General features: G+C 40.7%; 1 protein-coding gene across 8 annotated transcripts in view; it reads right to left on the bottom strand.

The window, feature by feature from the left end:
• KIAA1217 (KIAA1217 ortholog) overlaps positions 1-22,711 on the bottom strand; it is a 173,799-nt gene that overhangs the window by 37,303 nt on the left and 113,785 nt on the right. For 5 of the 8 annotated variants that reach the window (XR_010743290.1, XM_066316174.1, XM_066316207.1 and 2 more), the window contains exons 6-8: positions 10,460-11,289; positions 2,462-2,566; positions 1,989-2,038 (exon numbers count right to left, since the gene is read on the bottom strand). Coding sequence is in view for 7 of the 8 variants with exons in the window: in XM_066316174.1 (XP_066172271.1) it covers positions 1,989-2,038; positions 2,462-2,566; positions 10,460-11,289 (985 nt within the window). In the remaining variant the exon portion in view is untranslated. Of the gene's footprint in view, positions 1-1,988; positions 2,039-2,461; positions 2,567-10,459; positions 11,290-17,826; positions 17,939-22,711 lie in introns of those variants that run through there. The other 3 variants (XM_066316215.1, XM_066316166.1, XM_066316196.1) reach the window with 2 other exon arrangements.

The raw sequence follows: 22,711 nt of genomic DNA on the forward strand, positions 1-22,711 counted from the left end.
TAATTTTGTGGCTGAATCATGTTGGAAAGACAGGATATAGGAATGCAGGTGCTGGAGTTACGACTATAATTTATAGCACTGATAGAGATCCCTGCAGACTGCTGGCTGCATGGCTGTTCCCACTGTCCTATCCCCTTCTCCCGAGTTATGAGAAAGGCATCTAAAGCACAAGCTGAATGCTGGAATTTACTCATATGCTGGATAGGCACATGGCCATGTGCCAAAACCAATGTCTCTGTCAGTGACAGGTGATGATCTGGCCTTTGACAGTAAATTAAGTCCCCACCTTCCATCTCCCCCACGATGCTTGCACATGCAGCTGTTAGATGTAGTGTTGCCATTTTGGGGACATGTCAGTCATATGATAAAGTAGTGAGTGAGGAGTACTTGGGAACAACAGTGCCAGGAAATGGCTGCTGGTCAGATGAACCACGCTGTTCTGGTGGGCTGGGCGTGACTTCTCAGGGAATCCCCGTTTTTGCATTATGTAAGGTTGTTTTTCCAAATTAATATTATTCAATTTCTCATCTAAGTGAGTGTACATTTACACATGCACACACAAATCACTAAATAATTCAGGTTAAAGAGACCTCTGGAAGTCCAAACTCCCACTCAAAGCAGGGCCCACTTAGGTCCTCCAACCCCACCAAGTACTTGTCTGAACTGGCACCAGCACAGGGAAAGGAGAGAGGCTGCTGTTTGCAATGCACTACAAAGAGGAACACAAGGCACTGTATGTGCTGGTTGTGAGGGTTTCATAAGTGCTTTACAGGAGGTGAGGCCTGTGCAAGTGGGAAATGCCATAAATTCTCAGTCTATAATGACACTGCAATAGGGAAAAATCTTAAGACCATTTTGCAGCTGTTTTGAATAATGACAGACTTTTCATCATATTGTCTAAAACTGAAAAATTACAACTTATTTCTTCAAAGCTTTAAGTATTCCTCTCCCCATCCGGAGGCCAGCAGGAAGGGAAGAGTTGGAACAGCACCAGAGAGTGGCTTGGGAGCAAAGCTTCAATACCGGGACTTTAGCTCTTTCTCTCTTCCATGTGGTTGATAGTTTCCAGGTCTAGTTTGGTTTCTGTCTATTAGGAGGACACTGCAATTCCAGACTAACAGGAATCCTGAACGTGAGCTAACAGCTCCAACAGAAAGGCTAGTTAGGAACATAACAGGTTTGCTCATAAATGTGTGTGGTTTACTACCTGCCGGAGCACAGACCTCCCTGTGGGAACAGCACCACCAGGAAGCAGGGAACTGCCTGTATTTGCATTCAGTGCATGACAAAGGTGAAGAGGAGGCACATACGCACATGAATACCCTCCGGACTTCTCCAGCAGCCTCGCAGATACAAAGGGCTTCAACCACATGGAGATCTCCTTTCACAACAGTCTTGATTCAATCTTTCACACACTTAACAGCTCTCCAGGTCAGATGCTAAAACAAGACCAGCTCTTACTGGCTTCATAATTGGGGCTTGCTCAGAACAGTTTAGGTGCACGCTAATAATTAGTAACAGATCAATGTGGCTTCATTAGGGAAAATGCTGTCTTGCTGACTGCCAAATTTCTCGGTGCCATTACATCCATAGTGTTCTAGTGACAGACAGACCTCAGAAAAAGTTCATAAGTGACAAGAAGTGGAATTAAATATTTAGTCTTCTCCAGCAATCTCGACACATCTAGGGTTAATGACACCCTATAGACAAGATGAATCACTGGAAAATTCACCAGATGCAGAAACTCTGCATCTCATTTAAACCACTCAGCACAGGTGTGAAATTCATTCCAAATACCATCTCAACCTGTCAGAAATTCCTCTTTTAAAGATGTGATCGACTCCCATATCCTGCACTTAAACTTTAGTTATGACAGTACAGCCATGGAAATTTAAGTAAATTTGACATTTCCATAAGCTGGGATGTTTGTAATATTACAGCTATTCATATACCTGAGTAAGTTGTAAATTAAAAGTGAATTATCTTACCTGCAGTGTCGGCGTTGCTCTTGCTGGACACAATTTTCATCATCTTCTCACTAAGTAATAAGAAAAAGTGTAATTTTAGTTTACTAACTATTACAACTGTAGTGAAGTTTATATTCAACAAATTAAATGGCCTTGTCTAACATCTATTTTTTTAATTTAAACCACCAGTAATTTGTCAGTCATCAGTAATTTTTTTTAAATCACCTTTTAGTACAAGTTAAACAAGGAATGGACTAAAAGCAGTAGAAAGCACAGAGATGTAGCTACATTAATTCTTTTTATCACAAAGAACAGTAATGCAGTTAATATCCATCTATTATTTGGCATATTCTTCCTCTCTGCCTGGCACTCTCATGGAGATGATAAAGAAACTTAAAAATGATTGAGCATTCAGGATGTTTTTTTACTATTACATTCAAATATATTTTTGTTGATTGATTACTAAAATCATTACAGATGAATTCTGTTTTTACCTAGAAGAATCTTTGCTATTACTGGTATTTGGCCCTTTAAAAAGCGCAGACTGAACAAGACCAGTTAAACTGGCAATCTGTTTCTCCATGGCTTGTATCCTCTCTCTGTAAGACAAGAGAACCGTTTGTTAAAGCCAGATATATTTGCTTTCAGACTTGTTTTTCTAGGTGAATGATTACCACAGGATTGGAAAGACACTACAGAGTTTGTGCAAAGGCACTTGGGTACCAGTTCACATATACCTTATTGCAGCAGCTTACCACATCTCGGCTTGGACAGCTTTTGCATTGTAATAGACAATTTAAAAAATGTGCTTAGTTAAAAAGAACAAAACAAACAACCAAGTTATATACTTCTAATGATCTCACAAGACAGGCACCTAAAACAATTTGTTAATGCCTCTTGGAACTTGTGAAAAAATCTTTTTCAGATTACATGCATTTTCTCTTTTACCTACACTGTGCCAATCGTTTTGTCTGTACTTAAGGTTTAAGGATTAAAGACTTTACATTACTTCTTGTTACTATTTTTACTTTCCTCAGACCCAGGATTTTTGTCTGGGAAGCATTTAATCTGCCCAAGCTGACTACTTTCCAGTCCAAATCCTTTGCACCTGACATCACAACTGTCTGCTTTGAAAAGGACAGAAATGTGACAGAGGCACAGGACATCAAATGCGGACTGTATGGCAACATTATAATAAAACAGATTTCCTTTCGTGCACATATCCCAAAAAAGTAGAAGAAAAGACACTTAGAACAACAATTAGTATAATCAATGTTTTTCATGGGAACCAAAGGCCATTAAACAAGAACAGTAACTTTTTTTTGGATGTGAAGGCTAACATTTATGTGTTTATCTGTTTGCATCAATGCATATATTAGTCAGGTACCAGGGGACTTCCTCAGTCAGCTCCAAACCAGCCTTTTGCTCACACAGAATCCTACTTACACATGCCAGTATGTCAGTGACAAACCACAACACAGACACACCAGTATGAGACCTTCTGAAGAGACATCCCTCTATTACAGCAGTCAAGTATGTGGGGAGACACGCAGAGGGAAATTCTAACAGCAGGCTGTGGTTTTGGAAGAAAACTTCTCAAAAAGCAAGTGGTTAAGACCAGCAGTAGGGACTGATGAGAGAAGATAGGACAGACAGACACAGACACAGACTCAGCATGCTGATGGCCCATCCATCACCACAGCAGCATTCTGTGCACGTGGGAGCAGCCCAACTCCGGCCACCCCAGCTGCAGTTGCTGTTTGCTGGCCAAAGCAACAGCATCAATCAATAAAAGTCATATAAACTCAAATGTAGGTACCAAAAGCAGCCAAAAACAAGCTGACATGATAAAAATCAAGTAACTAGCCCTGCTTGCAGCCAGATGGATTCTCAGGCTAATTACTTAATTCACATTCAGGGAATGAAGGAGGTTTCCTGGGATAGCACACAGATACCATAAGCAAGAGAGACTCAGAGACACCCAGAGGTTGAGCAAACAGGGAGCAAAACAAGTAATGAGATGCTAACAGACACAAGGAGGGAAGAAGAGAGTGCTCAGTCCGTCCCTAGCCAGCAGACGTGTTCTTACTGCAATTTAATGCAGTCCACGTATCTTACTTTTCTGTCTTCATGTTGAAAGGTATTTTGAAGGGTGATGAAATGACTAGTGAATCTGACTTAGTTAATTTCAAACCAAGAAATACATTATGGAATTTCCACTATTACAAGTTTTAAAATAAGAAACTGGTGCAGGCTACAGTAACCTTTGGAACAAAAACAAGTACTAAAACCCAGGGATAAATATACTCCAACAAACTTTAATGCAGCATTTTTAACACTTAATAATGAAAACAGGTTTTTTTTTTTCCCAGATAATCATCACAAAATCTTCCTGGAACTAAACTCAACTGGAAGTCTATCTGTTTTAGCAATCCATAAATATGATTTTTTTTTCATCCCACATTAGATAATCTGGAAACAATTTTCTGCTTCAAAAGATATTATGGCAACACAGAGCTGATCTTGTCCTTTGCCATGAAATCTAGGAAAGTATGTTGTTAAGAGGGAGAGGGATGTTCCAAGATAGGAGATGATGAAAAACGAATGAAATACTGGAATCAATTGCACAGAAGACGTTATTTTTCATACGGTAAAAGCATTAAGAATGTGAAGAATCTACATGTGCTCTGGAGTTACTCTGTTAGAAACCAGGCAGATTTTTCCTGCTATTATTTCACTGTAATACCCAGACTTGTTATGGCCATTAGCACCAAACATTTAAAAAACAGGTGTCTGAAAGAAGGTGCCTTTTACATATTAAATAAAACAACCTGATTTTTGGAGGTGGTCATCCTGAAGGTGGTGGGAGGCAGCAAGTTCCAGCATGGACAGGGAGGGATGCAGATGGCTGGTGATGGGGCTGTAACCTGGGCTGACGTGGCTGAAGGGCTGGTGGCCCAGTTCTGCCACCACAAGGCCCCAGAGGAGCAGGGACAAGATCTGCAGTGGACCCCAATGCCTCCAACTTCCTTGTGAAGGGCTGGAGCAGCCTCTGCTCCAGGAGGGAGAAAAAAAAATGCTTTCCTCAGGCTGTGCCAGGCCTGGGTCTACAGCATTGCCATGACAAAAATTGTGCATTTTTTGTTCTCAGGATTGTGTTTTCTACCCCTCACTATGCTCACTGCTGTGGGGAGGGGAGATGGGAACAGCCTGTCCCAGCAGCTCTGCCTGCACAGGGCAAGCCAGAGTCCCATGGATGGGGAAGACCAGGGTTCCCCGGCATGGGACAGGCTGGCACTCCAGTGACACAGGGCAGGTGGGAATGTGGAGCACTAGGACAGACGGTCAGGCAGAACAGAACAAAGTGGTGCCTCTGCTTGCTGCCATCAGAAGGGTTGCCCGAGAAGAGCCAACTCGTCTCTGCTCCCAGATTAATTTCTCAGATAAAGCTGCATCTCTCCACCACCCAGGAAGAGCAGGGAGGGTCCCTTTTACAGCAGTATGGAAAGAAATGGCTATTTTATCAGACCAAGCACAGAAAGGCATTGTTTCACATTGTTTTCCTGTGAATGCTGGGCGAGTCAGAGGTGGCAGCATGGTGGGGGAGGAAAGGAGGGGACAAGGTCAGACGAGACGCCCAGGCCACTTGCCAGCCCTCTTCTCCCCAGCAGCCTGACCCACAGCTCTGGCTCTGGCCATGTCCAGGAACTGGGGCCCTGCCTCAGCATCTCACTCCCTAAATTCAGCAAAGCCAAAGCAAGCCCTTGCTTCTCTGGGGACCAAGCATTGATACATCGGATTTCATCACCAGATTTCTTCCTTACAGCTTCACTGATTTTTCATGTTACTCCTTCTAATGCAGTTAACTGGAAGTAATTCCAAGAAGGGGTACAGCATATTGCTGAATTGGTATCCACTTGTCACAGTAATGCTATTTAAGTGTGACATGTTACTTGCATGTTACTTCCTTTCCCCGGGGACATCTTTAATATTCACATCACTGAGAAGATACTTTGTACAGGCGCAGAATAAAAGTGGTCTGTGTAACTGTTCATTCATGTTCCTGTCCAACCCCAGGCTGTGCAGCACATCACCCACAACAGATGTACTCAAACACCAAATCTGCACCACGAACTAACTGGCATACCTTCCACTGAAAAAATTTTCAGTGACTTCCCATTTTATAGTTAAGCTCCAAATGAAGCAATGAAAAGAGGGTCAGAGACAGAGAAATACATGTCCTTCTATGTTACCCTATGATACCCATTTCATTACCATTTTTTTTCTCTCACCGGGAAAAGAAAGGAAACAGGAGTAGGCTGCCTTTCCCAATGGCTTTCCTAGGATCAAGTGAAGGTGTCTTAGACTTTATCCCAAATTCCCCCAAAACAGATGAGTGGGTGTCCTGGAAGGGTGGGAACCAAAGATCAGTAGAATTCTTCTGTATTCTGCTTTCTTCCCACAGAAAGATTCACACAGGTGAATATTTCAGTCCTCTAAGAAGAAGATTAAACTCAAACCTTCTTCATCTTGAAGCTAAATGGGAAAAGGAAGCTCTGCAGCACACCAGCTGTTACACTATTTGACAACTCTTATCCCAGAGCCTGCATCTCATCTTCCTACAAACAGTTCCTCTAACAGAAAGAAGACAAAACACAGTTTACCTTTCCTCCATCCTGTACTGGTCATTTGACTGCATTTTTCCTGCCTGGTAATTCAACACTTCACAGAGGAATATGCAGTTTTGGCCCTGTGGAAAGTATCTGAGAGAGTGTATTTTTAAAGCCCCCCTTATAAAATATAAGGGGGGCTTCTATCCTAATGCATAGAATCCATACTTCAACATATCAAACAATAAAGTGATTTTGTGGGCGGAACAATATCTAACAATCTACAATGGCCATTACACCTTAGTCTTGAACTGCAAGCCATGAGCCAATGATGTGATCACATTTTTTGCTCAATCCAGCTACTATCTTTTCTCACTAGTGTGGCATAAAAAGAAGAGGACAAAAGTTGTGTTCAGGCAGAAGAGAACCATAGTACGCCTTGAAAATGCTTCTGGAGGACAAGTATTCTATAGAGTTATCTTGCTATTTTAGAATAGGAGCATTTATTATAGACATATCTAGCACTATCAAATAATCTAGAATTTTGCAACATGTGTTATAAATGCAAATATTTTAAGTTAAACAGCATTTAATTTAATGCACTTTTGGATAAACAGCTTCTTTTCTAATTTATCAACATTTAAGCATCTGCTTTGCCTGTAGTAAGTTCTAGAAATGTCCCACAAGCAACATAAATGAGCCATCCAAAAATGTGACAGCAAATCACTGTTTAAACAACACATGCTCACACACAAAAATTTGCTCATTCTTCCAGTTGACCTCAGATTTAAGAGATGATGACCCTTTGAAGGTGTACTGCTGTAACCTGCTACAATTTCTAATACTTTTCTGCGCATGAATACTACCATCTTTTATTTCTTTAAATCTCCACATTGTAAAAAAGCTTTATATGGCACTCTTCTGGTAAATGAATTAACTGTGAGAATTTAGTCAATGCTTTATGCCACAGAAGTAGTTATCTTGAAAATAGCCAAGGTAATACAGTTACAAGAAAGCATTACATAAAGCAATTAAATACCCCTCAACTCTGCCTTAAATAACAGGCTTGGTGAAACTGGCTTCTGCAGTGTTAAATTAAAATGGTAAACTCCAGTAGAAGAGCTCAGAAACACCAGTTTTCATCTCTTGTAGATTCAAATCTGCTGCAGTTAATGTTCCAAAGGTAATGGAACCATTTTCTTCAACAAAACCAAGATACAGTTAATGAGAGGTCTTATCTGCTTCAAGTACCCAACATATTCTGATAAAGTACAGCGATATCCCAGTTCAGCCTTGGACTGCAAAATTGAAGGAGAATTGAGATGGGAAGAGAGATTAACTTTTACTTCTGACATTGTCACTATCCCTTTCAATCTTTCTCCTGATTTATACTTAAACTTGCATTGTCCTGAAGTTGTTACAGCGCTACTTTGAGGAAATTTCCATAAAGTCATGACACAAGAGATGTTTTCTTTGCTCTCAGCACACTCCACTAGGGATTAAAGCAACAACAGTGCTGAGATGATGGGTTTGGTGCCTGAAGGGTCCTCAACCTGCTCCTATATGAGTCAGGATGGGGAGTCTCTGTGTCAGTGCAGAAATGAAAAAGACCTTTCTCATCAGTAGCTCCAAGGTTAAGAGCTCCTCTGTCTGCCCACAGCTGACACCTCTGCACACAGGCTGACTGAACACACTGCCATGTGCTTTCTGTGGCCTGGTTTTCAGGCTCTTGGCATCAGCAAGTGGATAACAAACACAACAGAGCAGCCTACACCTCATTTTACCATGCCAGGAAGAGAATGAATGCAGCCCTATTTCTACAATCCCCAAAATATTCTTTGTCACAGAAGCCCATACTGTTTATGGGGGTAAAATCTAAGTCCTACACAACAAGGTAGAGGGAAACCTTTCTGCCATTATGCACATCATCCTTCAGGTATCCATAACAACCTTGTAACAATTCAGTCCCTGCTGAAGCAGGAAAATGGCACCTCAACATGGATAACTTCTTGTTTAGTTTAGAATGGTTTAAACAGTGTTTGCTGTCAAAGTTTATGAAATTATTACAAAGCTAAATTAAAGCTTAGAGCATTTTGTGTTTGTAGAACTCAAACCCAATTCTTAATATTGCAGTGGTTAGAAAACATCCCAATTTGCATGAATTGCTTATGATATTTGTAATTATTTTTTAGAAAGTCACACTTCCTCCAGGTTAAAAAAAACCCCAACCCATAAAGACAGCTTTCAAAATGATTCTTTCAGTGCCATGTGACTAATATACACCATGCTGAATTTTAAGGTCATGTATTTATTTGGAAGTGTAATTATGCAAATGCTGTTTTCTTCATTGTTAATATATTCTGGGACCAGGATTAAAACTCCTGGTGCAGAACTCCCTTTTAAGGAGCTGCAGAACTATCTGTGTAGTTGCTCTTTATCCATTCACAAACACACAGCCTTGTGCATACCTGTCTAGTTCAGTAAGCAGCTGAAATGCCCAGAGTGAAGAGAGAAAACTGCACAAAATGCAAAGCTTTTGGTGACCTACCATATTTTCAATCCCTATCAAGAACTTCGCAAAATTTTCCATCTGTAAATGGATTTAAATTGGCAAATTTCCTTCAAATAATTTCCCAGATATAATAATAGTGGCTTGAAATGAAATCTCAGATACCTGCATCTTTCTCTTGGAAACAGATACATAAAACCACAATTTCACTGACCTTAGATTGTAATATGCCCTACCTTGTACTCTTATGTCATAACTACCGAGCTATAAGCCTGGAATTTTTGTGGATGGCTGTTTTTTTTTATTTTCATCCATTTTTTCCCAGTGGACCTCATGACCCACTTTTTTTTTCCTGGCCTATTACGGTAAGTGGCAACTAATTATTGAGCAAGTTGCTCTGATAGGGGGGAAGCCTACAGTCTGTATGAAGCTCCATATCTTCCCAGTGGTTAAGGCAATCAGCAGTTACCTTTGGCCTCTATGGGCTCAGCATTTTCCAGCTATTTGTCTTCACTTCCCTAAAGAGCTCTATAAAAGCTAACAGCACAAACAATACACTAGAGATTAACGCAGCTCATATAAATACACAGCAACTGCCTGGCAGTGTAATGATTTTTCTCTCCCAGGGCAGGGCCTAAGGCAGGAGAAGCCCTCACAGACCTTTGTGTAAATCTGGTCCTTAAAAAGACAGGAGAGATCATTGTCATCATTGCCACAGCACAAAAGTTAACAACAGTCAGGTCACCAACTACTTGTGATGCTGGAAAAATCATTGGGAACGGTATTCGCGTATTCGCGTTTCGATTTCTTCCCTGGGACAGACTTGCTTTTCTCAGCAGTTTCCCCTCAAGGAACATCATTGTAAACAACTGTCCTATTTTTATGCAAATTCATGTTTTACAGGAGATAAGACAGTAATGATAAATTCTTCCCATTTCCTCACACTAGATGAGAAAAACTTCACTCCATGAAGAACCGAAATTGTAATATCAGAGTGTCATTCTTAACGGGGGTGAAATATATTCCCTTATTAGCAGGAACAGAACATCATTTGTTCTTGTAACATGATCTGGCTGTCTGCAAAGAAAAATCCCAGTTAATCATTTTATTTTATTATATTTTTTCCAGTGACTGAAATTTACACAAATGAAAATAACTAGGGATTCATCATGGGTTGACAATACTTTCAAATTAATAATGGATGGTGTCACATCTCTAAATTACTAACTACCTTGACAGACAGCTAATAAACACTGCAGCCGGGTGCAGCAGCCTCCTACACATTACACTATCCCCGGAGTCTTAAACGACAAAGGATGTGCAGATTAGGAACGATTCTCATTTGCATAAATTAAGCCCCAGCTCTGCTTTACCTTGTCTCCTTGTCCTTGGGCATCGTGGGTGACCCATAGCCAAAAGCCTGCTTGTCCAGAGAAGAGGGCATTGCCTCGGCCATGCCTGGGAGCCCAACAGCACTCCGTGCTTTCGCATCCACAAACACAGGCGGTCCTGGCTCCTTTTTGAAGGACTGACGGCTGGGGGAAGACCTGTCAGGCTGGATGGTGTGGGCAGGAATGTGAGGGCCATGGTGAGGATGAATATCGATCATTCTCATGTCAGCCACCCTGTGGGGTGAGGCTGGAGGTGTTTTAGAGCCAAGAGTGGGCAAATGACTCTCGGCGTACTTCCGTGACTTTTGTCTGTACAAGGACTGCTCCAGCATTTCAGGCTGCATAGAGGGGTTGCAGTAAGTGCTCGATGACCTCATGGCACTGCGATGGTAGGCTACAATGTGATCGGGGACATCGAGGGGGTGTCCGTGGGGTGCAGCCACACTCATCCTCCCCTCGTGAAACAAGTAGGGGTCACCATACAGACTTTCATTTCGCATCAGGGTAAGGCTTTTGCTGCTCATGTCCTCATCTGGCTTCACGTCCCGTCTCTCCAAAATGGCGCTTGGGCTGGGCGATATGGAGCGCGAGGCCGACACGCCGGACAGCCGGTCCCTGGGGATGGTGGCATTGCCTGGCACGCCCATGGGCCGGCCCCCACCATAGGGAATCCTGGACGGAGAGGGAGGCATGGAGTGGGGCACGGGGGTGGAGGGCGGAGAGCTGGGCATGGCATGCAGAGGGTGTGCGGCAGATCCAGGGCGGGAACCACTTGGGCCATCTCGTCCCGTATAAGCAATTTCCCTCTGCATCTGGAAAGAAAAGGAAAAACACCTCAGATATAAAATTACTGGATGAGCAAAACATGATGTGGGTTGTATGCGGAAAATTAGGAAATAAAAACAAACCCTTGAGACAAAATAATTTTACATCTGCATAAATAAAACACTTCGGGACTTCAGTGCCTAATGAAAATAACAACTATAAACAGCAGTAAAATGGGCTGTATGTTAAAGGAATATGAGAGGTTTAAAAATGCTTTTACTTATGCAAATACCATCTCACCCTAATCTGATATTCACAGCTACTGAAGCTGAAATCAGGGGTTGCGGCACCAGGTGTTCCACATACATATAGGCAGTGACAAACTTAAACAGTTTATTGATCAGACACACAGGCTAGAGTTCACTGATTCCAAAGCAGGATAAAAATGCTGATGCTCTGGCATCACAAACATACCTGAAGTCATTAGACAAAAATAAATATTACAACTAAGTGGCCATTTTCTTCAGTGCAGGATTTAAACTTTTGCTAATGACTTGATGTAGTCTTTATTACACAAAGGATACAAAAGGCATAAGAGAAACACACACATTTACTGACTATAATACAGTAAACTTATATGAAGACAGCCTGATCCTATAAAACATGTACCATTGCAAAGATAAGACTGATTCAGAGGATTTGTGAAGCATATGTTGAGAAAGTCATTGAACATTTTATTATAGTTTTTTTGTAAACAGCAGCAGTACGGCATGAGCAAGCAAGGAAAAGAAAAGGGAAACTTCCAAAACAAATGTATTAGTGCTTTGTTTCGAGAGGCCTTGGCAAAAATCTGCAATGGACACGTGTGCTTTTGAGAGTGTAGAACCTCACTGTGGCCAGCTATGACCTCTCTGGATGGCTGAACACTGTCAATGACAGACAGGAGAAATTCTCCCTCTAAAAAGCACCATGTGCCTGCTCTGGTACCCTTGGGGTAAGGTGGATGAACAGGGAGATGAAAAAGTCAGCTAAGGACCAACTACATAAGAAAAAAAAATTATAGCTTTTAAAATTTATGCTGACAATTTCAGCTTCCCTCTCCATCACCTCCAAGGGATTGTAGAAAACTGTATCACTCCCCCGACTCCATGTTTCTAAAGTAACAGAGCACAAAATAATGTACAGTGGGTGTTGCTGATCTGAAATCTACACAATTTTTCTCCCCTCTCACTCCTTGCTTTTATAATGCAACTGGATTCAGTGTAGTTACAGTGATCCATGGCAATGAAGCAAGAGATTATTCCTGCCCACCACAGGTTTTTCCATTGGTAAGGGAATTGCAGTGCCAGTATATAAACAATAGCTGTTCTTATCATAGCAGGTTCTGCACTCAAGAATTAGGAATGGCATTCCCCAGGGCCAGAGATCAACAGGCTGGAGTATCAAGTATTAGAAAGAAGAAAGGAGATAATCTGATTGTAGCCACAGTAATAATAAATAAGTGTAACAGAACAAAGATGTGCACTGGGATGTGTCATAAATGAGCCAGATTAAAATTATGAAGCCAAACAGGAACACGGCATAACTTTTTCATTTGCACAGAGAAATAGTCTAGTCCAGAGTTTAAAATAAGATATAATTAAAATATAACAAAACAGTATGAATCACTTTATAAGAGGGAATTCAACATTGTTTTCTATCAGCTTGAAGAACCACTGCAGCATACTAAGCTATATTGTGTGTACTGACTCCGGCCCTGGGCCAGCAGAACAAAAAGACTCCTACTGGCTTGAGCAGCTTTGGGATCATGTCCTCAGGGACAGGCAGACACAGTTGTATTATACCAAGAGAGGAACCCAGAGGAAGAAAATCCTCCTAGATTTCTACCGTACAACCTACACAATGCTGTCTTTCGTTGCTTCAGACAAAGCTACAACAGATGGAATAGCATCCATCAGAGAAACCATAGCCACTAGGATATGTTGGGTTGCAGGAGAGGAAAATTCCAATGTTACGTTGCAGAAAGGTGAAAATTTCCATGGGAAAATTTGAAAGCAACGGGTTTAATTTCCCATAACTTCTGGACTTCATATTTCTGTATATCCTCATTCACTTCTCATAAGTCAATGCAATCTTTCAAAGAAAAAATCCTATTTTCTACCTTAACATAATTTAGATGGAATACTTTAAGATGGAAAATAATTTGAATACAGGACTGAGCTATTGCTTAAAATCTTGTGTCTGAGTACTGTTTTATGTAACATCATTTACTTTTGCTTTAAAATAGTGCTTGGAATACAGAGCCTCAATCAAGGCTCCCTTGGGTTAGGCAGGGCACAAACACCTGGGCACCCAACCCTTTTCTGAAAAACACACCTGCTATTTTAAGCCAGGACTCAGGACCTGGGTGGAGTATACCAAAGGGGAGACTGTTGGAGCCAGAGAGACCAGGGTGCCCAGGAAAGATTCTCATGTGAGCTGGTTCCCAGGACCCAGGCAGCTTTACTCAGGGGATTAGTGTCTTCTGGTATACCCTCTCTTTCTACTTTTCTCTCTTCTCCAGACTCTCTAGATTCTTTGCTAATGGTAAGTTTAAAAATGTCAACAATGGTCTTTTCTTGCTTTCTCATCTGCACCTCTTTGGTGTGATAGTCTAGGCAACACTGCTCTCTCTCATACATACCCCACTTTCTGTGCTGTTTTTCATCTTCTGTCCTTCACCACAAAACCCCCATGATGCTCAATAAAACCCCATACTCTTCTGCACAGGCTGTCTTGAGCCACATGTTCCTGGATTTCACATGACTCAGGGACAGAGAAAGAGGATATTGGGTTTATCTGAGCCTCTAAATACTGGGTGCTGTCACACACAATTGCTTTGAGGGCAAAAGGAAGATTTTTTTAATGCAAGCACAGGATCATGTGTTTTTCAACTGCAGCCACGTAATACACTTGCCTGAGGGCGTGGTTTTCCTTAACATATAGCTCTTCCTTGTTCCTACTGCCTATAGACCTTACATCCTTGAAATGGAAACTTGTCTTATCAATCCTTACGTTAAAATATGGCAAACAGCTAGCAACCATTTCCATATAAAACATTTGATGAAAAATCACATCACTAAGAATCTTTCTGTAGTAAAAAAGATTACACCATGTTTGAACATGTCCTGTGGAGGCTTTTGGTCAGTCTAACAAGACTTAAGTCTGTAAGATACAGATTTTACTAATTTTTTTTTTAACAGAGTCTCTATATACTGAAGAGTCAACGTTATATAAAAGCAGTCATGTTCTTTCTTTCCAGGCTTGATGGCACACTGAATAACCTGCAATATTTTGAAAATGCCTATATGCACAAAGTCAGCAAACCAGTTGTCCATCCACCCAGGTGGGTGTAAGGAGCCCTGCTCCCAGCAGCAGGGAAGCAGAGCCTGCCTGCACACACGGCAGTGCCAGCCAGCACCGCGCCTGCCACTGACTCACCATCACAGCACCAGCCCCTCGGCTCACCGTGCACACCACATGTACAGACTGACTCAAGACATTATCTGCTGAGATCTCAGCCTGAAACTTGGGCAAAGAGAAAAGTAGGCCAGAGTTTGTGACCTGGCAGCCTTTCCCACTGCTCTCCTAGGCCACCTCTACATCACCAGAGAACAAGCAGCTGGCTTTGCCCCAAGATTTTCAGACTGCCAAAATACCTATATCGAGGCATGTTCCCAAGGTGGAGGTTATCCATGCACTCTCTTGGAGACACTGGGGAGTTTCCAACAGATTCCATTAATCACCTCTCAGCCATGTGAAGGTATTACTTTTCTTACTCTTCCTTTGACACCCTGCACTTCGCTGAGGAAAGTTCTCCTATGCTCTGCAAGCTGGCTCACCCAACAGTAAACACAGGACACCTGCAAAGGGTTTTATTGAAACCTTGGAGTCTATGATGAAAAAGCTACAGGAGTACTAAGTACTGATACAATACTGTTACATTAAACTGTTTGTAAAGAGATCTTTTATGAACATTGCTCAACAGAAAAAAAATCCTCTAAAAAGTAAGGCAATCCTTCACTTTCCTAATAAGGAGAGACTTAATTAAAGAACCATTGATCCAACAACAATAGAACCCATTATTTTGTTCTCTCTTCATAAACTGGCAACTTTACTGTACTAGTTGTCCAAACCCCTCAGCTTCACCATTAGTGAAGTCTATGATAACACTATACGATAACACTTCTGTCATGACTGATCTTTCATTCCAGTTAGATTTGGAGAGCCGAAAGCACAAATCCACTTCTGAAAAAAAACCCCAAGCACTTTTATACAGTTCTAATATTTCTAAAGTAGGATAATTTACAGTAAGAAAAAGTGCACTTGAAAATTGCAGAATTAGTAAACAGTTAAATGAGAATTTTAAGTATCTGTACCAAATCTGTCTGAAGCCAAATCAGACATCTCTGAGAGGCTGTCACATTTGTCTGTTCTTGTTTTCTCATAGAATGCCTTCTAGCACCTATAAATTTCCCCATTCTATTGAGTCGTTACAGAAAAAAATAATGCTTGTTGCAGTTGTGGGATCCTCCAGCTGCCCAATGCCATATTTGAAAACTTTGAACACATTAGCATAATTTTCAGCTGTTTCTGGTCAGAAACTTTTCAATGATATGTACTTTGAGCAGACAACTCTAATCCAAAAGAGATGAAACATTTCGTAAAAACATCAGTAAAGACAAAAAGTCGGAAAAAAAACACCCAGTGGATTTCAGTCAACAGTGATCCTATTTCTTACCAGACATCCCTGGAGTGTTCTACAGCTTTGGCTTTCCAGATTCATAGACCTAGGTCAACTTGGTCAGAGTCTGATCTGGGGTAGGAACCCCAACTCTTCCATGTTCTCTTGACCACTGTGGGAGCTTGGTAGTTTGGGGTAACCAAGTAGTGAGACTTGCTGGAGTTTCAATGGCCATCACTCCTTGGCAATGCTTCCAGACTAGAAGTCTACTTGGCAATTTTGGCTAAGAATGGGCCCTCTGATGCCCAAAAAAAAAAAAGATTTCAGACCATGAAACCACTGACCTTGCCTAAGTTGGAACGTGGCCTCAGCTGAATCTGGCTCCACAGTACAAGGTTCTAGGAGCTGCCAGGGTTCACAATTGTTTTACATTATGAGAACCACACGCTGGTAAAATAAAACTGATTTCAAACATTCAAATTTCCAATGAATGGAGAAGTCCAAGACCCAGCTAGCTGTTCTTAACATGTTTCATGTATTTCCATTATTTTTTCCTGGATCATTTTCCAGAAAAGGAGTTGCAGAGCTCCCTAAGAAATCTCAACACTTACAATTAACTTCCCAGTATTAAGCATGCACCTAGGTTTCAGTTCTTTTGGTCTTTTTATATAGTTTTGGTATATGCCCAGCTGTAAAAATCTCTCTATTATGGTGAAAGGAGAATTGAGATAAAAACTGAGAACATCTACAAAAGAGGAACTTTCTGGGGTCTGGTTACATACATGGTGCATATGTCAAGAGAATATAACTGGGTTTTTCTTCTTCCATTTATGCTCTTAATTCTATGTTTTTTTCTTTCCCTTGATGAACAACATCATCAGTCAATATAATATGTTTCTTAGGATGAGTCTGTGATGGTTAGTGATGGTGAAATCATCCAGTCCTCCCGTTTCTGTGTTCATAGATTACTTTTTAGTTTCGCCAGGGTCAGGTAGCTAGAAGTTGACATGAACAAAATAGGAGAACCAGAAGGGGATGCTCACTATCTCAGGAGGTGAAATTTAGAAGACATAAACATGACCCTAGAGAAATAGGAGGCATTCTGAATGGATCATAATCAGGTGTTGCCACCATAGTACTCAATATCACTGTGATATCCAGTCCCCATACCTTTCTCCCAGCTGTGCAGGTATGCACAGAGGTTATGGCAAAAGTACTATTTGATCCTCAAAAGCAGAATTTCTAGGATACCATACTGTGGTTACCAATACATTGACTTGAAGCTCATCATTTTCCTTGCCATGCCACAGAGCATCAAACACATTCTTAACATTATTGTCCCTTATTTTATACATATATATTTAATGCACACTTGTCTATGAATCCCTACAGTGATCCAAATGTTTTACCTCAAGGTATTTTACATGTCTCAGTATGTCCTTTTATATCCCTGACTACATATAAGCTTAATGCATACCATATCCTAAAAGCTCCCATGGGGAAAACAAAGAATACCTAGTTCACTTTTTACTAAATGTAAAACAGATCCATAAAATTCTAAGCTAACCACAAAACAAATGTAATGGTAATATCAAAAATAATGTTTGATTGCTTCACCTTGCCTGTAGGTTAATGTACATGCTCAAGATGGATCATGCAAACAAGCAGAGAGGAGAGTTTGCAGACCAAATCCTACACAGTCTGCTCTTTCAGGCATAATTTCTTCAGCTATCCAGATGCTGCCCCGAGTATTTGTTTTCACAATTTAAAACACTAGCAGTCTTAGACAACATTGTTGCCTACGGACCAAAAAAGCAATCTTTGATAAGATCTTTGCTTTGAAATAATTAAAGTCACTTACTGTTTCTTAAGGAAATCACTCGAATGGCTACAGCAGAGAGATGAACATTTGGTTCCACTTCCTCTAATAAAGCACTTTTTGTTTTCAGTCTTGAATCTCAGTCCTTGGTCTATGGTATAACATTTGTATATCCATGTCTTCTGCAAAAAGTTTTTGAAATGGGAAAAATGTTCCTTGTTCCCTCTGCTCACAACAGGCCATCTTGCTTTCCGGTCATCTAAGTAATGCTGCTTCAATATACTGAAGTACTTTTCCACATGACAAGCCTGCAATTTCTCCTCCCCTTCGAAATTAGTCACTAAATAACCTCCTTGGCATGTCACCCAGTCACAAACTGTGCAACTATGTGATTCAATCACTCAATCATTTTTTAATGTGTGCCTTTAAGACGCATAGAAGGAGACTAACATTATGGAGTGAACCACAAAAGAGACACACAGAGGGGAAAGCCATAAATAAAATAGTGAGTAACCTCTGTTTCAGTAATACAGTGCATTTCAAAGGCAACACTATGACACCTATACATATTCACTCCCCAACAGATGAAGACCTCCAACTATTTAGCAAACCTAGTAGACAGAATTCTAGAAAAAAAAATTCAGCAGTTTTAACCTTAGCTTTTCACCTCCTCAGATTGGTAGTGCCACTGTAGAAGGAAGCACAATCTCCTCCCATGGAGGAGCTGTCTACTCATTAACCAGGCATCTGAGGCACTTGGATAACCTGAACTTTGTGGTCCCCATAAATCAATCCCATTGTTATCTCTGCAGCACACCACATAAGCCATTATGATTGGTTGCTGGGTTTGATTTGTTTTGTTGGTTTTCAGAGGGAACAATAGAGAAGATAAATACATTTTCAAAAATTAGAACAGAAAGGATGCTTCATTGCGTCACACGAAAAGACCACAGAATATGGAAACTGTCTCCTTAAAAAGACAGCATTTACAGCCTAAAAGAGATGACACTTAAATATCATAAGGGAAAATCTCATTACACAAACCCTTCCCAGTCCTGTAGTTATCTTCTGCTTTGGGGGGTTGGTTCTTTTGCTCTTAGTTTGGATTTTTGTCCAACTTTGCTTTTGTGCAAGTAAAAAATTGCCTATGTCATCATAAATGGCATTCAAAGGAATAAAAATACAAATTAAGCATATAATCATGAGCTAATATTGCTATACAGAATCAGTCGTAATGCGACATTACAGGAGCAGCATTTCTGTTTCACAGTACTGCTCTCAGTCTCAGCCACTGGTGAAGGAGGCATTGTTAATTTCTGCTATGAAATGGCAACTTGACACTAAGCATTTAAGTAACAGGAGGAAGATCAGAGCAGATCGGGTAGCCAAAACTAAAAATCCAGGTGTTCCACACCTTACTACCCCCCAGCCCAGCATCAGAGAAGACCTCCAGCTTTCTAGACATATGCTGAGGATTCTGATTTGTAATGTATGGTGTAAATTTGTATGCCATTACTGATCTTGACTAGAACTTTACAAAATTTATATATAGTGTAATATAAACAGCTTTTTTTCAGAAATATAAAAAAATTATTTTGTCTCAAATGCTTACTTTTCAGTTTCCATATAAAACATTATTTTTATTAAATATTTGCACTAGCACTATAATAAAGTATTATTATGGCACAGAAACAAAAACCTATTTATTTTTATTTCAAATTTGATCAGTCAAGGCTTGTTTCTTGCAGTGTAGAGGTAAAGCATTGGTAATTTATGCAATGGTAATTTACCACTCAAGCATCTGGTTTATATTTGGCAGGTTTAACTAACCAGTCAGCATCCCCTTTTAATGAATGGATGTATATACTTGACCTAGTTAAAAAGCTGCTTAGGTTGTTGGACCAACCAGACTCAGAAACATCAAGAGCAAAAAAAGTCAAGCAAATTATCCCAGAACACTTTATTGCCACATGTGCTTTTCAGCAGTTGCAGAGAATATTCTTCTATCCATGATCTTCCTTACAGGCTAACAAGCCTGAAGTAAAAAATTATTATGCTAACATGCAGGATGAAAAAGATGACTGTATTTTGCTAAGCTTCCCTGCAATGAATTGCAAACTGGTAGGCTGTACATTTTCAGCAATTGGACTCTAGCATGAGGAAGTATATCCCAGAACATCAGACAGGGATGTAACTAGTTCTCCATACATATGACATGATATTCATGTATGTCTGATGCATACAAAAAGCTTTTCATTAGATGAATTATTCTGCTTTAAATTTTAGACTATATCAGGCACAACTTCATAAATATTGCACCGTTATATCATTATCAAGGCTGTAATTTAATTTGTAGGTTCTAACAACGCATACAAACAATTCAAGCATCACTTTCCATTTCAATTACTTTATCAGAACCCTCAAGCATTATCTAGCTTGCCATGTATTATCCCATGTACAATTACTTGACATATCTTTTTTTATAAAGTACTGTACAGAACAAGAACTCCTTTACAGTTCAAGCCCCTGTGTAAACCAAGGGCATGGCCCTAAGAGGCACAACACTCTATGCCTCATTGAGACCAAGCCTGGGAAGTTTAGGTTAATTTAGGATTTTAAAATCAAGGTTAATAACAATGATAGGCTCACATCACCACAGACCTGTAATGCCACTCTCCTTTCTTCTACATCATTAACAATATTGGTCTGTTGAACCTTTCCATCACTTTGCTCATCACATCAATTTATTTTCTGCTTGTTTCCCTCATTTTGAAGCAGAAAAAAACATTAAAGACTAATCATCAGTAGAACACATGGTTATAAAGCCAGAGAATATTTTGAAGTCTACTGTGAGGTATACACATGTGGCATAGACATAACTCGTGGCTTGACTACTGATCAAAGTTTTTTCTGCTCCTGATAACAGCTCTTTTGGGTCCTACTCCTTTAATATTACTTTCGTGGATGGAAAGTAATTGAGTGGTTAATGCCTTATAGTGCTGTAAACAACTATGTCCTTGACAGAAAACAGGGAAGCACTTATGGTGATTGCTGGTCACTAACTCAGGTCTTGGTATTGTTCTCAGCACTCCAGAACAAAGTCTGTGATGGAGTCAATGGGGTTTTGCTTAAATTCAACAAGTTAGTTCAGTCCAGCAGAATCCAAATGGAAAGAAAGTTTGCTGATAACAGGTTTTAGAGCAGAACTACAAAGAAAGCATATTTTCCTCCTGTATTTGGGGGTTTGGGGTTAGGATTTTGGGTGTGGATTTGGGTTTTGAGATTAGGGGTTTTTTTCTGCCAAGGAAGGTCTCATGCCACATCACCAGTCCTATCACCCACCCAGCTTCTAATTTTGATCCAAGAAACCAAGTTTGAGATGACAAAGACCAATTTGTGGAGCAGTCTGCAGGATCTCCTAACTCTGCTAACTCTGCTCATTCTGATACACAAGAAAACCTTGTGTATCTCAAAGAAAGCAGTTGGAGAAGACTCATAAAGGCAGCTGGGGAACTGCCATCAGCAACCTTTTTCTCTCTGCTTAGGGTGGCACTATCACAAGGTCAGCTTCTTCTGTGAAAGGAGAGTGAGGCTTGGTTTTGCCTCCAAACACTCTGCAGAGATGAGGTTCTTACCCCATCCTGATCCTAGTCTCAGTTGCTTCCCCATGGCAAAAATGGGGGAGCAAAACACAGCCCCCCAAGCTGCTGTCCTTCAAAAGACACCCAGGCGACACACACTGGCATCCAGCCAGGCTGTGCTGCTGCCACTGCACTCCACTGTGCTCCCCATTACCCTGAAAAACTTTTTCAAATTGGCCTTGACTCTTTCACATCAGCTCTCCAGCTCACTGCCCATGTTTATACCTACAAGGATGTGTGTGGTGTTTCTTTGAAGACTGAAAATCCTACAGAAGCTCTTCGAATTTGAGAGGCCAAGCTAAACAGGGAGGGAACAGAACAGTTCTGGCTGCCTAACACATTCTGGATTTGAGATTATGTGTACACCACACTGTCTTCTCCTAAACATGCATATTGTTTGTACTCCCTCTGTTTACTGATTCCAAAGGCATGCAGTGAAACAGATATGCCTTGGAGTAAACACAAGTACCATAAAATTCTCTTATACTTATTCCAACTCCCTAGTTCTTACGATATAAATGCAAACAAACAAAAAGCCCTCTCACACCATAGAGCACATTACTACTGGCTAGAATGCACCACTATAAAGCAGACAGGCAGCTCTACAGCTTCATTGTTAGCAAAGCAGCACTCTCACTAGAACATCTGGAGCTTGCAGTGTGGACCAGCAAAGCCTTTGAACCAGCCCACAGAGGAGAGCATCTGAGCTCCCAAGAGAACACTATTATCTTGTAACCTGTGTATTACTATCAATCACGTATACACACATACATACATGTTTTGCATATAAGCAGTAAATTTTTGGCTTATCCTTTAGTGATGGCAGATCAGCATAATCTGAAACTTTTGATTTTTAGGGATTAAAAAAGTTAAAGGCCGACAAATAAAAGTGGGAATTCCTCGACTGGAAACTCTGTAAGCGTCTCAAAATTTTTTAAGTTTACTAGAGCAAATATAGCCAACTCTCAGTGGAGTTGCATGAAGAAGGTTCTGCAAAACTGAACTATTACGTCAGGTCTGCAGTCTGTCTCTCTACCCTGTAATTCAAACCTCATGCTTCCCCCTCGTTTCTGTCCTGATTTTAGCAAGGACATTTTCCCAGCTATAGGAAAGTATCACAGCATGCACTGCAGACATATATGCATTACACACCTCTCAAAAAGTCAAGAAGCAATATTAATTGCTCTGGATTGAGGATTTGCCTCACCTAATGTTTCATTAAAAGAAAGTCAGCCAGACATCCTCCAGAGTCAGCTCATTCCCCTAGAGCTGGGTGGGACAAGCTG

Source organism: Sylvia atricapilla, chromosome 1 (genome assembly GCF_009819655.1).
Source record: "Sylvia atricapilla isolate bSylAtr1 chromosome 1, bSylAtr1.pri, whole genome shotgun sequence".
NCBI classification, from domain to species: domain Eukaryota; kingdom Metazoa; phylum Chordata; class Aves; order Passeriformes; family Sylviidae; genus Sylvia; species Sylvia atricapilla.